General features: G+C 37.3%; 1 protein-coding gene across 1 annotated transcript in view; it reads right to left on the reverse strand.

Moving 5' to 3' along the window:
* Positions 1-10,275: 10,275 nt before the first annotated feature.
* The window catches only part of ATPCL (ATP-citrate synthase), a 67,570-nt gene continuing 60,781 nt past the window's right edge, over positions 10,276-17,064 (reverse strand). The window contains exons 21-23 of the mRNA XM_028179956.2: positions 16,789-16,922; positions 16,115-16,321; positions 10,276-14,640 (exon numbers count right to left, since the gene is read on the reverse strand). Of these exons, the coding sequence (XP_028035757.2) occupies positions 14,478-14,640; positions 16,115-16,321; positions 16,789-16,922 (504 nt within the window). The 3' untranslated portion in view covers positions 10,276-14,477. The remainder of the gene's footprint in view (positions 14,641-16,114; positions 16,322-16,788; positions 16,923-17,064) is intronic.

A 17,064-nucleotide genomic window follows, 5' to 3' on the forward strand; every position in this document is an offset into this window, starting at 1 on the left:
TTTCAAATTTGGAGCCAAAAGCGAGTTATTTGATTTAATTCTCATAACCTTAATGTTACCGTGATTATAAGTCATAGACCTATATAGTAGGGACACGACATATTGTTCTATACGTACAATTGCTTATATAAATAGCACCCATTTTGAAGGCACATACATAAACATATATCTATCTCGTTCTTACTCAGCACTTTAACTCGCAGGAAAACAATATAACAGTATTTCAGTGCGTACATAAAATGAAACATGAATATACGTAAATATCTCCGTCTCCGTCTAATGAGGCCGAAAATCCGCCATGTTTAGCGCGCCAAATGTCATTGTCACGTCAGTTCGGCCGTCTGTTTTGGGTTGTACATTATTTATTGACTTTGATATCGATTTAATATGATTGATTATATAAAATTTCATAATTTATCATGCTTAAAACATACAAAAATAATAATTAAAACGTATTTTATAGGATCTCAAGAAAGTCGATGCCCTAAAACTATTATCTATATGTATTTAAATTCATTATGGAGCCCTCATCCGAAAAATCCATTTTTCGGTCGGAATCTATTGATCATGACACTAATCATAAATACCACTTTAAAATATGTCATCAAAACATATTTAGACATTCTGTTTAGATATTTCGGGAAAAAGGCTACCGACAAAATCTCTTCGGAACTATTTAAATAAAATAGTTTTATTCCGCAGTGAGTAAAACACTATTGTAAATTTGTTAAATATTTAATAATTAAGTGATTTTAGAGAGGAAGTCACAAGGAATGACGTTTGTAATTAATGAATAAATGTTCTGTAGGTGTTTTTTTTTTCACGCGGTCCCTTGATAAGTTTAAAATTTGAATCACTCTCAAGCGAAAGTGATTCAAATGGTGCGGCGCACCTTCCTTGGGGTGCGCTGCGGTAGTATGTTACGGACTTTAGAGTCAGCAAAACAATTAAAATAGATTGTAATAGTCTAAGAAAAACACGTACTCAAAACACGATAACATTTAGCATGCTAGAAATGGGCTGATGACTTTGAACTACGCCATATCTTTGTGTTTTGCGACAAACGACAACTTTATAAAATCAGTGTAGCAACTTTTAAAAATCATCATATCGTTTACTTGGCAAATTCGAAGGACGAACTTGTCTTAGATTTCACCCATCTAAATCATATCATATTTGCACATAACAATATACCTACTTACTTCCCATTAAAGTATAAATTCTACAAATAAATAATACTCAACAATATTTAAAATAAAATGAGCCAAGAACGTTTATCGATAAAACCTGATAACATTGAAATCTTTTGTACAGCACTAAAGCCGCCATGTTTTGTGGCCAGATGACGTCACAGTGGCACGAAATTTTGGTTGACGTTTCATTTCCATAGGTTTCCTACTTCATTGTTATAAGTACCTACAGTAAATTTATTGTCATGACAACAGGCACGTGGTCCCATAACTATATGTTCGTAAACGCTGTTAAAATAGGAGTTATGCATTAAAAACACTGAAGTAGGAAACCTATGGAAATGAAACTAAACAAAAAATTCGTGCCACTGTGACGTCATCTGGCCACAAAACATGGCGGGTTTAGTGCTGCCCAGAAGATTTTAATGTTAGTAGGTTTTATCGATAAACGTTCTTGCCTCATTTTATTTTAAAAATTGTTGAGTGAATGTATTTGTAGAATTTATACTTTAATAGGAAGTAAGTATATTGTTATGTGCAAAGATGATGTGATTTAGATATTATGTGAAATCTAAGACGAGTTCGTGCTTCAAATTTGCCAAGTAAACGATATGACGATTTTTAAAATTTGCTACACTGATTTTATAAAGTTGTCGTTTGCCGCAAAACATAAAGATATGGCGTAGTACAGTGCCATCTGCCCATTTCTAGCATGCTGAATGTTATCGTATTTTGAGTACGTGTTTTTCTTAGACTATTACAATCTATTTTAATTGTTTTGCTGACTATAAGATCCGTAACACACTACCGCAGCGCACCTCAAGGAAGGTACGCCGCTGCGGCGCGCATTGTGCGGTACCGTAGGTTTTGTGGAGTCGGAGTGGTGGAGCTCGATGGGGTTTAGTCGGTAGTCGGTTTTGCGGGGCGGGTCCTGCGTGGTAGACGCCGGGCAGCGCCTCGCGCGCCTTTCTCAGAGCGTAGTCTCCCGGTAGGAATTGGAGGAAGAGGAGGACTTTGGTCTTCCTCTTCTCCCTCTTCTTCTCTGGAGGCGCCGGAGTCCGACATAACCCGGTCTATTAAAAAGGAAGGTACGCCGCACCATTTGAATCACTCTCACTTGAGAGTGATTCAAATTTTAAACTTATCAAGGGACCGCCTGATAAAAAAAAACACCTACAGAACATTTATTCGTAATAAAATTACAAACGTCATTCCTTGTGACTGCCTCTCTAAAATCACTTAATTATTAAATATTTAACGAGTTGACAATAGTGTTATAAAACTATTTTATTTAAATAGTTCCGACGACTTTCTTGAGATCCTATAAAATATGTTTTAATTATTATTTTTGTATGTTTTAAGCATGATAAAATAAGAAATTTTATATAAGCAATCATATTAAATCGATATCAAAGTCAATAAATAATGTACAACCCAAAACAGACGGCCGAACTGACGTGACAAAGACATTTGGCGCGCTAAACATGGCGGATTTTCGGCCTCATTAGACGGAGACGGAGACATTTACGTATATTCATGTTTCATTTTATGTACGCACTGAAATACTGTTATATTGTTTTCCTGCGAGTTAAAGTGCTAAGTAAGAACGAGATAGATATATGTTTATGTATGTGCCTTCAAAATGGGTGCTATTTATATAAGCAATTGTACGTATAGAACAATATCTCGTGTCCCTACTATATAGGTCTATGATTAAAAACTACCCCAAATATCATTTGCGTCACTGGTTCGAAATTCGAATTCTAACTTGTTTGCTATTTTTCCAGTAATGCGTGTGGAAATTCGGCAATTTTATTTAATCAGTATATACTACAATAATAAAGGAAAACTAACTGGATATTAGAACGTTATTAAAAACCAAAGAAGTACGATTTCTAAGCTTTTAAAAAAAGTTCCTATTTGAATTGTCATCCGTGTTCAGATTATCAAATGCGTAAAATTAAAATTAAAAACGGATATTATAATATAATATTATCAATAAACGAGTGATTGACTTGATTGTGATGAAGCATTTTTTATTCTGAACACGCCTAAATACAAAAAAATGGAAAATTAGAGAAAGTCTAAATTCATGAAATCGTTACTCTTTTGGTTGCAAAATTGAAAATGACCCATAAAGAGACCTAATAAAAAAAAAGTTTTTTTGGAAAACATTAAAAAAAGTTTTCAAACCGAAAAGCCATGGTGAAAGGGGACGGAGTGAAAGAGACCGATGAATAAGTTTGTCCATTTTTAAGCTACTATTGGTCTTTTACTAATTACTCTACTTTCTATGCTACTTTGACTATGATTCGCTGAAAAGGGTCGTTCTAGCGCCACACTTTGAATTAATGTCGAAACCCAAAAAATTCGAAATGCGTCTTTATAATTATATAAGTGCGATATATGTATAAACTACGTTTCGTGATCACGTTGGACATCAGCAATGCTACTCTCTTTCTCTCTGCAAGCTTCGTTTGAACAAGGACATCTCATAGCGCTCGGGGAACACCGCGGAGGGAAACTCCAGGTACCAGTGTGCTTAGTGTGAGCAGGGTCGGATTTAAACTTAATGCCAATCCTGGACACCGGAAAAAAATCCGCCCCAATACTGGAATTTTAGCTAAACGTATAGTTTATATATTTTATTATTCAAAATTAAAATAACTGATTTATTGCGGAAACTCCAAAAACATAAATTCATATTTGTTTTTTTCTAACAATTATAAATTTTTGACTAAGGGTGACTCATAATTATATTACATAAAAAAAAAACTAACTAAATTTCTTTAATTACAGAAAAATCGATTATTATTTTAAATCTCCAAGGAAATAAATTGATTAAATCATTTTGATCATTAATTTTTACCAAAAGTGCCAATATTATAATTCACAAATAATGGATGAATTGAATTTCTTGATTTATCAATTAAAAAGAAAATTATTAATTATTAGAATTAATTATTTTCATTGAGCAATCTTGAGGAAAAAAAAAAATATTTTCAAAAATTTCGCCGCCCTGGACACTTGCCCCGACTGCCCCTAGTGTAAATCCACTACTGCGTGTGAGTTTTTTAACGTTTTCGATAACGTAAAAGTTAGCTCACATTTGTATGGAATGGGATCGATTGCCTACGTTAGCCGCTAGGAGCGCTATTCCAACTGCATAGAAAGTTGGGTTAACTTTTACGCTATCGAGAACGTTAAAAAACTCGCACTAAGCACACAGCTCTGTTACGTATGAACTCTGCTCCAGTGCCGTGCGTGAGACGATGGTAAAAACGAGATGATGGAGTCCTCTCACACAATTCTTGAGACTATATTGACCTTTTTTCCAAGTACACATAGATCAATACCCCGGTGGTCACCACACGAGGGGACCGCGCTAGTAGCTCCAAGCTATCCATTGCATAGATAATACATATAAACAAGTTATAGATAAGCCACTCGAGCACTCAACAAAAATGTTTACGGCGTCGGCCACTAGATGGCTTCGCTTCGATTAGTTTTTCATTGGTCCTGTATACGGCAGTAACATAATATTACCTATCCTATATTTTATTTTTAATGAAGGATGTAGTAAATTTTCAGAAACTACAAATTGATAAAAGGGGAATGCCCACTCTCCATAGTGTGCTAGGCCCAAGATGGACATCAAATATTACTATAAAAATGTACTGATTCAAATTCTTAAATGTATTGGATATCTAAAAAATATATTGAAATTGACGCCACTATTATAAAAAATATAATAAAAATAAAATCTTGTTTTGAGGTTAATTTTCTATATAAATAAGTGTCGGATTGTGAGATACTTCAAGAACTTTTCTTTTCTTAATGTTTAAGATGTTCCTAATGTATTTTTATCCAATAGGGTATAAAAAACACACTTAATTATTTAAATATCTATATTTTCTTCATCTTCATACACAATTATTATCATCTAAAAATAGCAAAAGAGAGCATATACACGGTTTTAAATCTCGGTCAGGGTAAAACCACAATTCACAGAATCTTTTTTAGTCGTAGTATGAAACGTTATTGATAAAAGTAAAATAAATCGAAGAAAAATCAAAACACATCCATTTTGCACGCAAGCACAACACCACAAGCAGCAAGCGAAGTGTTAGTCAGTCAGATTAAATTCAGTGTTGTCAGTACAAAGAAAAATAATTACATGAAATTCATATATCGATTTTTTTTTTAAATAACCGATAATTGATTTTTATCTTAATCTTTTTTTTACGAGTACACATAATTTTTTATGTTTTTGTTTTAGTTGTACATATTTAAATAACAATACTAGTAAAGTTTTTTTTATTGCTTAGATGGTTGGACGAGCTCACAGCCACCCTGGTGTTGCTAAGTGGCTACTCGAGCCCACATACATCTACAACGTAAATGCGCCACCCACCTTGAGATATAAGTTCTAAGGTCTCAAGTATAGTTACAAGTTAAAGTCCAATGGGTATGTCTTCGATGTTATTTTATGTGCATAAAATCCATTAAAATCGATTGATTAATGATAATACTTAAAATGATTTATTTATATGTTTTATTTATATACTCAAAATATTTACTTCATACGTAAAAGGTTTTGAAGCTGGCAATATTTTTCCCGCAAAAATAAAAATCCTTGTTTTTTCAATAGAGTTACTTTTTTTAAACTACTTATTCTAAACTGTAGTGGCGCTTATTTGCAAGAAAGTAAATGCATATTTATTTATGACAAAATTAATGCACTAAGTATTTTTTCTCTAATCTATTGTCCGCTTTGGGCCTAAAATGGGCCGTCCCCTTTAATCAATTTATCTATAACAAATAAAGACTTGTATGTTTATTTATGTTTTTTATTTTTGTGTTTAGTTATATGACGGAGTAGGGACGTCCGTATTGTTTGTAAAAAGTGTGACGTCAGCCTTGCGACGTCACGGTCATTAATTTGTTGACGAATGACTCATGTTTGGGTTTCCGAAACAAAACTTCACGAGAACTTCACGAGAACTTCGTATATTGCACGAGAAGCATAACAACGTTACAGAGATATCCGTACAGTACAACGGCTCGGACACGAATCAATCAGTGCTAGACAGCACGGCCGTATTTATGGGGCTTCGTACCCGTGAGCGTGTTGACACGTTTTAAACACGTGAGCGTGTTTACACGTTTTTCAAACACGTGAGCGGGTTTACACGTTTTTCAAACACGTTTTAAAGTATTGAAATTACAATAAAAGGAACTGTTTAACATCAATTTCTTATCACAGTGTAATTAGTTGATGATCAGTAGGTAAATAGTCATATTTGCGCCGACACGGCCATACTGACAGGCGGTGCGCGCTCTGCACCAGCCGCCCATGTATGGTGTATCACCAGAGAGTTCTTGGAGTCCATCTGAAACAATGGAATGCCTGTTTCGTAACTTATTTTGTGTAGTTTTATATTGTGACGTACACTGTGGTACTTATGTAGTGAACGTACACTGTGGTACTATGTAGTGGACGTACACTGTAGTACTTATGTAGTGGACGTACACTGTGGTACTTATGTAGTGGACGTACACTGTGGTACTTATGTAGTGGACGTACACTGTGGTACTTATGTAGTGGGCGTACACTGTGGTACTTATGTAGTGGACGTACACTGTGGTACTTATGCAGTGGGCGTACACTGTGGTACTTATGTAGTGGGCGTACACTGTGGTACTTATGTAGTGGGCGTACACTGTGGTACTTATGTAGTGGACGTACACTGTGGTACTTATGTAGTGGACGTACACTGTGGTACTTATGCAGTGGGCGTACACTGTGGTACTTATGTAGTGGGCGTACACTGTGGTACTCATGTGGTGGCGTACACTGTGGTACTCATGTGGTGGCGTAATTTTATTAATCAAAAATAAAAACTTATCCTTATGCCGATTGTTGATTTTGTTGTTCGACCATCCTGGTTTGTGAAGTAGATGGTAGAGGTTCATCGGCTGATGCTGGTGGGTAGTCTTCTTCCGCCGATACGGTTATCTGGTCTCCAGGTTGTTGCTCAGCGGAGGCAGCATGTGATCCCACTTGGGCGGTGCGCGCTCTACACCAGCCTCGTTGATTCTCGTAGGTTTTCTTTGATTCCCATTGATCTGCAGGAATAAAAAGTTTCTCTGAGTAGCGCATCTGTTATACTTGCGTTACTTGTAACTATGTAAGTTTGAGACTATTAATGCGATTTTATTGTAGGGTTCTCGGAGCTTTTCGTAGATTTCTCAGAGGTTCTCGTAGATTTCTCGGAGGTTCTCGTAGATTTATTGAAGGTGGGATAAGAATGTGTAAGGTGTTGTTCGTTGTGTAAGGATATATCATGGTCTTCAGATGAATTTTGTGGTGAAATTTTAGTAATCAAAAATAAAAACTTATCTTTTGTATTCATTGATCAGTTGATTGTTGATTCCGTCGCTCGACCATGCTGGTTTGTGAAGCAGACGGTACAGGCTTATCGGCTGATGCTGGAGGGTAGTCATTATCCGCCGATACGGTTATCTGGTCACCAGGTTGTTGCTGAGCGGAGGTGGCGTGTGATCCCGCTTCTGATGACGGAGTAGGGACGTCCGTATTGTTTGTAAAAAGTGTGACGTCAGCCTTGCGACGTCACGGTCATTAATTTGTTGACGAATGACTCATGTTTGGGTTTCCGAAACAAAACTTCACGAGAACTTCACGAGAACTTCGTATATTGCACGAGAAGCATAACAACGTTACAGAGATATCCGTACAGTACAACGGCTCGGACACGAATCAATCAGTGCTAGACAGCACGGCCGTATTTATGGGGCTCCGTACCCGTGAGCGTGTTGACACGTTTTAAACACGTGAGCGTGTTTACACGTTTTTCAAACACGTGAGCGGGTTTACACGTTTTTCAAACACGTTTTAAAGTATTGAAATTACAATAAAAGGAACTGTTTAACATCAATTTCTTATCACAGTGTAATTAGTTGATGATCAGTAGGTAAATAGTCATATTTGCGCCGACACGGCCATACTGACAGGCGGTGCGCGCTCTGCACCAGCCGCCCATGTATGGTGTATCATCAGAGAGTTCTTGGAGTCCATCTGAAACAATGGAATGCCTGTTTCGTAACTTATTTTGTGTAGTTTTATATTGTGACGTACACTGTGGTACTTATGTAGTGAACGTACACTGTGGTACTATGTAGTGGACGTACACTGTAGTACTTATGTAGTGGACGTACACTGTGGTACTTATGTAGTGGACGTACACTGTGGTACTTATGTAGTGGACGTACACTGTGGTACTTATGTAGTGGGCGTACACTGTGGTACTTATGTAGTGGACGTACACTGTGGTACTTATGCAGTGGGCGTACACTGTGGTACTTATGTAGTGGGCGTACACTGTGGTACTTATATAGTGGGCGTACACTGTGGTACTTATGTAGTGGACGTACACTGTGGTACTTATGCAGTGGGCGTACACTGTGGTACTTATGTAGTGGGCGTACACTGTGGTACTCATGTGGTGGCGTACACTGTGGTACTCATGTGGTGGCGTACACTGTGGTACTCATGTGGTGGCGTAATTTTATTAATCAAAAATAAAAACTTATCCTTATGCCGATTGTTGATTTTGTTGTTCGACCATCCTGGTTTGTGAAGTAGATGGTAGAGGTTCATCGGCTGATGCTGGTGGGTAGTCTTCTTCCGCCGATACGGTTATCTGGTCTCCAGGTTGTTGCTCAGCGGAGGCAGCATGTGATCCCACTTGGGCGGTGCGCGCTCTGCACCAGCCTCGTTGATTCTCGTAGGTTTTCTTTGATTCCCATTGATCTGCAGGAATAAAAAGTTTCTCTGAGTAGCGCATCTGTTATACTTGCGTTACTTGTAACTATGTAAGTTTGAGACTATTAATGCGATTTTATTGTAGGGTTCTCGGAGCTTTTCGTAGATTTCTCAGAGGTTCTCGTAGATTTCTCGGAGGTTCTCGTAGATTTATTGAAGGTGGGATAAGAATGTGTAAGGTGTTGTTCGTTGTGTAAGGATATCATGGTCTTCAGATGAATTTTGTGGTGAAATTTTAGTAATCAAAAATAAAAACTTATCTTTTGTATTCATTGATCAGTTGATTGTTGATTCCGTCGCTCGACCATGCTGGTTTGTGAAGCAGACGGTACAGGCTTATCGGCTGATGCTGGAGGGTAGTCATTATCCGCCGATACGGTTATCTGGTCACCAGGTTGTTGCTGAGCGGAGGTGGCGTGTGATCCCGCTTCTGATGACGGAGTAGGGACGTCCGTATTGTTTGTAAAAAGTGTGACGTCAGCCTTGCGACGTCACGGTCATTAATTTGTTGACGAATGACTCATGTTTGGGTTTCCGAAACAAAACTTCACGAGAACTTCACGAGAACTTCGTATATTGCACGAGAAGCATAACAACGTTACAGAGATATCCGTACAGTACAACGGCTCGGACACGAATCAATCAGTGCTAGACAGCACGGCCGTATTTATGGGGCTTCGTACCCGTGAGCGTGTTGACACGTTTTAAACACGTGAGCGTGTTTACACGTTTTTCAAACACGTGAGCGGGTTTACACGTTTTTCAAACACGTTTTAAAGTATTGAAATTACAATAAAAGGAACTGTTTAACATCAATTTCTTATCACAGTGTAATTAGTTGATGATCAGTAGGTAAATAGTCATATTTGCGCCGACATATACAATAATTAAATGTCTTCTTAACCTTTAACAACATATAAGTTTTGGGGCATCCGCTACAAGGTGTCGCAAGTTTCCATACAAAAAAATATTTATCTTAAAGTATCGCAGTTTCAGAGCCCTGATACATTGTACACATACAGTATTACAAAACTGTGAGGAGAAACTTTGTGGGTCGCGATTGCAATCTAGTGGTAGATTCTGCGAAGCACTGCTCTTGCTAGGGCTAGTGTTAGCAAATACTCTCAGGTTAAGCCCGTGAGCTCACACCTACCCGTCCAGGCGTAGCTGCAATAACCTCTTAGGCTACCAGTAAATAGGTAGGAAAAAAACACAAAGCAAAAATGAAAACACACAAAAAAAAATCATAAATTATTTATTTATTTATTTCGCATTATAACATTTTATTTTGTCATTAGCACTTATAATTATAATCTGTGACACCGAGTCCCGAACGCTTAAGAATAAAATAAAACTTAACTTAAATAATATATATTTTATAAAATCATATACAAACAAACAAACAAACAAAAAACATTTTTACCGTCAAAATTTTGTCTCCAATAATTACTTATTATATCGAGGGGTGTAAATCTATTTGGTTTAAGAGACATATTTGCAACTTTACACGAGAGAGCCATTTAAAGTTTAAAATTTGGAAAAAATATCAGAACAAGAAAACTTCTTCAGCTATTTTTTTGAATGGAGTAAACTTAATTGATTTTCAATTAAAAACATGGAACTGTTGATGCTGATACCAAATATAACGGACCTTTAATTACAAAAAAATAAATGTCGCGTATTACATGTAGTGGTCGCGGAACTAGTTGGCCACGCCTTAGGTGGCGACAGGGGTGAGGGGGCGGGTTGCCTACTGATCGTAACGCATATGAGATTAGACAGTGATGACTAAATAAAATAAATAAATGAAATCTATAAATATAAAAATGAATTGCTGTTCGTTAGTCTCGCTAAAACTCGAGAACGGCTGGACTGATTTAGCTAATTTTGGTCTTGAATTATTTGTGGAAGTCCAGAGAAGGTTTAAAAGGTAGTTAAATATGAAAATGCTCGGAATTAAATAAAAATAACAATTTTGTTTTCCGTTTGATATGTCCCCCGTCGGACGGATTCCTTTTGTTTATTTTAAGTTTATTTTATAAAAAAGTTTAGTTATTTTATTTCTCGATTGAGGCACTACAAAGTCTGCCGGGTCAGCTATGATAAATAAAAAACAATCGAACTTTTAGAACTTTATAGTGTACCTATCTAATTATATTGTAATAGTAAAATAAACCAAAAAATAATAATTAAGTATATGAAATTACTCTGACATATCCTCTGAATCACTTGATTCTTAACTCCTTGAACTTGATTCAGAATCATCTTGTAAGCTTATAATGATTTCGTCCATCACAATATCAAATCTCTCATCAGTAATGACAGCAAGCCCCCGCGCCCTCCGTCCCACCCCTCACATACCTAAGGCGCGGCCAACTAGTTCCGCGCGGACAATAAGCGAAATGTCGCTTAAAATAAATAGCCCCTCGATATACAATTATTGTATTGTATTATTATGTATTTGTGAATTCCCTCCAATATTGAAATTAAACAAATTCTCTTTCATATTATTACACCGTAACAAGACGTCTTAGACATAATATTTGTTGTTAGCGGTTAGGGTGGTAGGGTGAATGAAAAAAAAAAAAGTGAATTTTGTTAGCTTGATATATCGCACCTTTAGAATCAAAGTGGCCTAATTAAAATTTTTAATAAAATCAGTTTTATACTTTGAAAAGCTTATAAACATGTGCTCTACCAGTTTATTAAAATTTTTTTAATTAATTAAAAAATGTGAAATTTAAATTTTAGTTAGCAAAAGGACAAAGTACACTTTCCGTCTTTTTAAAATCAAACGCATACCTTAAAGTTTAAGTCATAAAATCAAAATTGAAAAATTAAAATGCCTCAATTAGCTTTTTGGCTTGTATCAGAAAACAAGAATTTTGGATTAAGCCACAATAAGCCACACAATTGAGCTAATTCTAAAGGTGCGATGTATCTAATTTTATATACAGCAATCCCTCCTATAACGCGGGCATTTCCCACATAAATATTCCGGTACTGTGAAATTTGAAATTCATAATTACTTCGCGTACCTTTGCACGTGTCTCAATTGTGTTATTACAAAATTAAATTATTTTATTAAATTTGTGTATTAAAAAAAACTATTAAAAGCTTAACACGATCAATCCTATACACGTAACGCGTTATATGTTAATACCCATATAACGCGGAACCAATATACCGCGTTATAGTGGTTATAGGTATTACTATATATCTCTATGTAACGGAATTTTTGAACGTCATTTTCTTAGACTTGAAGACGTCCTATTGACTTGACAATTAGCACGCGCGTCACGGACTGATGACCGATACAATAGCAAACCCAGGCGCCTCAGTAACAGAAATCGACATAATAACTTCACTGCGCCGCGTAGGACACCGGTGACCTACACCGCAATCAAAGTGTTGAAGACAGTTACTATTACATAAAGGCGCAAGTGCCTGTGTCTGCTGGAAAGCGTCCCAATACAAATCGACCTCACGTCTCAAGGTCATTATTACTATGATCTCTTTATACCCTAGTACAGAAATAAAAATTACGTTATAATTTTCTATAAATAATTTAGAGATTTAGAGAAAAAATTGTCTAACAACACACGAAGCGTACTTATTCATAGACACCGAGAATCAAACGCGCGTTCCGATAGCTCGCAAAGCACTCAACTATGTCCCTTCTAAAAAAATATTAAAAAAAAACATTTGTACGATGAAGCAACAGGAAGATACAAAAACAAATAGAAAAAAAAAATGGAATGACAGATTCTTTTCGAGTTGACAACTGCGGCTGTCAAAATGACGCGAGAAGTTTGTGACTGTCAAACTAGCGCGACCAGAGCGAGGCGAGGCGTGGGCAAGGATGTCTGTGCATAAGGCGTAATGAGACGTTCTCAAAATCGAAGATCAAATAATTCGAATTTTGCTTGAGCATTAAAAACAGCTGACGCTGCGGCCAATGCCCCGGGAAGACCCGGCTAAATTTTATTTCGGACGGGATTTTAGAGCACCCTGTACATACACGAATTGACCGGGCGCGAGATACCTACGTATTATGTTCAATAATATACACATGTACCAACAATTTTGAGAGAAACTAATAATATTATTATGTTTCTATAGTCTTTAATCTAGAAATTTTAGATAATTCATTTAAAATTTACAGTCTAATCCGAGATTGAGAAATTATTTCACTTGAAAACAAAAATATTATTATTATGCATAAATATTACGTTTCTCTCTGACGGTGGTACCTGCTCGGAGAAATATGGCGAATAATCTCGTTTCGATATCGGGACACCGTTTAAGCAAACGGATATCAAAACTGTGGTAACGAAAAAAAAAAAAAAATACTAGCCACAACATACCAGCTCTGTAAGCTTAATGCGAGTTTTTGAACGTTCTCGATAGCGTAAAAGTTAGCTCCGTATTTGTATGGAGTTGGAACGTTTGCGTACGTTTGCCGCTAGGGGCGCTGTTCCAACTGCATACAAAATTGAGTTAACTTTTACGCTATCGAGAACGTTAAAAAACTCGCATTAAGCACACTGGAATAAAAAGTGTTCTCCCTGTACCTGTACTACAATAGTATTACATACGCTCTGATCGCGCGCGTCACGGACGAAATTCATAGAAATAACGTTGAACAAATCGATTTCCTATTGACACTACTCATCTCCGTTCACACCCTGGGATCGACAGCGGCAACCTCACACTCAAACTGAACAACGAGGATTACGCGAGGGAAATTGTACCAGAGTCCAGATTAGTGGATATCGTGAAGTTATATATATATATATCAGTAACTGTTAAATACTAGGTAAGTTATTGGTAAATATCTGTGGAATATTAGTGTGCGTTGTAGTTAAATAATAGTGCGAGTCACAGTCACGTACCTGTGATGTACTAGTATAAATCAAAGTATCTGTGATATATTAGGATAAATCACAGTTGCGTATCGGTGATATACTAGGCACTACTACCGTTAAGTATCTGTGACATATTAGGGAACAACATGATGTATTTACCAGACATTATTCTGAACACAACCAAGAGATTTCTTCGACACTAGAGGCCTGGTCCGAACCGCTTTGAGCAAATATCGCTTCCTACGCGAATTTATTTCAATATACTTGTATTTTTCATGGAATTTAGACTATTATTCTTAGACATATAATAAAAAAAAAATCATATCAAAATCAATTCAAATCGTGGTGCTACAACAATTCTGCTGTTGTCATTCATTACGCGCACATACAAAGCGGTCTCGACCGAGGCCGAAAGAATAAACTAGTATTACAACACATAAACAAAAATTTACATTCCATTGCGGGCTCGAAGTCTGACGCTGTGACGTCACAATTGTACTTATAGGTCGATGTTCTCGTGCAAATCATTCAACATTATTTCTACGTTTGAAACACAAAATACAACCGGGTCGTTTAGTTCAGAGGCGACATGTAGGTGATGTCGTCCCACGGATGACGGTACAGAGGCTGCTTCATCCTCTTCTGGTCCAAGTAATGTCCGACCAGACCTATCGTGCGACCCAGGACGAACAGAGCGTTGATTGAGCCCATCTGAATATAATTATTGCCTTCATCTCTGAAATTGACAACAAAAAAAATACATCAGTATAGAGGTCACACAATGACACAACAATCTATATATTAATACGTGAAGCAAAAACTTTGTATCCCTTTTTACGAAAATTGCGCTGATGGAGGAGTATGACATTTTCCACACTTATAGAGAAGGAGTGCAGAATGCAATTTATTTTTTAATTATGCATAAAAATGCCTTAAATCAATAAAAAAAAACATTACACGCACTACCATGTATTTGACACATACATGACGGCGTTAACGATATTTCTGTTTAGCACGTGCAATAGGAGTGACTCACACAAGCCAGGTGCGCCGGCCAGTATAAAAAGGCGGTACGTGCCTCGCAATGAACATTCGTTGGACTGCGTTTGCCCGGTGCACTTACTATATCGTTGTTACGTTGTGTGATTCAGTGACTGTTGTACGTACTGGTTAAAGTTGGACAAGTGTTAAAGTGAATTGTTAAGATAACATATTGTTGATTAAATCAGAAATCAAAAAGTGACATCGTTTTACTTGGTGTTCAACAAGATAATGTCTACCCTCAAGCTTACATACATATATATTATAAGCTCTTTGTTTATTGTCAAACTTTTGTTATTGCCTAAAGTCTGTAATCAAATTGAGAATAGATTCATATTGTTTATCTTTAATGTTATTTGTCTATAGTGTACTCTTGGCGAAATCTATGATTATAGAAGTATAATAAATAGTCTTTGACAATAGAATCATAATAATGTTCAAATTTATAATTACAATTAACTAGTGTTCTCCGGTAGTCGAAATTCGATTATAATTACTTGAAATTATAAGTTTGTACACTATTATGATTCTATTGTCAAAGACTATTATACTTTTATAATCACAGATTTCGCCAAGACTACACTATAGACAAATAATATTGAAGACAAACAATATTCAATCTATTCTCAATTTGACCACAGACTTTAAGCAAGAAGAAAAGTTTGACAATAAACATAGAGTATGCATGCATGTGTGTGTCAAATACATGGTAGTGTGTAGGATGTTTTTTTTAATTGATTTAACGTATTTTTTATGCTTACTCTTTCTCTATATCTATACTAATATCTACAGTGGTTTTACGGATGTTCCGTTATAACTACTGAACCATGGATCCGATCGATTTGAAACTTGTTATCCATGCAGAAAATACATGTACTTAATGGATAGGCTAATATTTATATGAGTGTTGGACTCCCTACTCCACTTGCGGGGGCGTTAATGATGAGAATCTTTGTGGGGGTGAGAAACAATAATGTTCATTTTAAATGCCCAGCGAAGCGGACGGGTACTGCTAGCTCTCTATAAGTGTGGGAAATTTCATATTCCTCCGAACGTCCAATTTTCGTAATAAGGCGTACAAAGTTTTTGCTTCACATATTAATATTATATAGATAACAGTCGTAATCTCGACTACTGCGGATGGAGGGGGGGGGGGGTCGAGTACTCACTGCGTGAAGAGCTGGCAGTGGCGGAACAGGTCGACCATGGCGGCGGCCACGATGCCGTCCACGTTGAGGATGAGGTTCGGCTTCTTCCTGGTGGTGATGGCCTCCACGTCGAGCGCGTACCGGGTGACCGGCCACGCGGGCCAGCGCGCCGTCACGTACGCCTTCAGCTCGCGCACGCGGGAGTCCGGGTTGTTTATCGACTTCACCCTGCAGCCGAGACAGAACTAAGGATGATCGATAATAGCAAAACATCGATATTTTTGATAGGAAATAAAACTGTCCATTTTATTATTTTTATTATTTATTGCTTAGATGAGTAGACGAGCCCACAGCCCACCTGGTGTTAAGTGGTTACTGGAGCCCATAGACATCTACAACGTAAATGCGCCACCCACCTTGAGATATGTTCTAAGGTCTCAGTATAAGACCGTCACTTGTACTTTTTTGTTTTTAATGTACCACACTGTTTATTTGTTTTTTGGTGTACAATAAAGAATACTCCCTCGCTCTTTATAATTACAACGGCTGTCCCGCCCTTTCAACCGAAACGCATTACTGCTTCACGGCAGAAATAGGCGGGGCGATGGTACCCACCCGCGCGGACTCACAAGAGGTCCTACCACCAGTAAAGAGTGCGCGATCTGGAACGAGCAATGTTGGAGGGAGTCAGTCACCTGTGTCCGATGCCCATGATCAGCTCTCCCTTGGCCCTCTTCTCGTTGACGAACTCCTGGGGGTGCTGTCCCTTGTCGTAGGCGGCGCAGAAGTCAGCCGCGGCGCGGTCCAGGGCCCCACCGAACCGGTCGCCCTGAGACACACAGACAACCATGTAGATACATATCGACGCTTGAAAGGCAAACGTGACTAAGCGACAATAATTGCTTTGTACATAAATGATAGGCAATAACCATATTCGATGCGCAAAAAATATATATTTCTAGATCTATTGA

The sequence above is a fragment of the Bombyx mandarina genome, chromosome 24 (genome assembly GCF_030267445.1).
Source record: "Bombyx mandarina strain Sakado chromosome 24, ASM3026744v2".
NCBI classification, from domain to species: domain Eukaryota; kingdom Metazoa; phylum Arthropoda; class Insecta; order Lepidoptera; family Bombycidae; genus Bombyx; species Bombyx mandarina.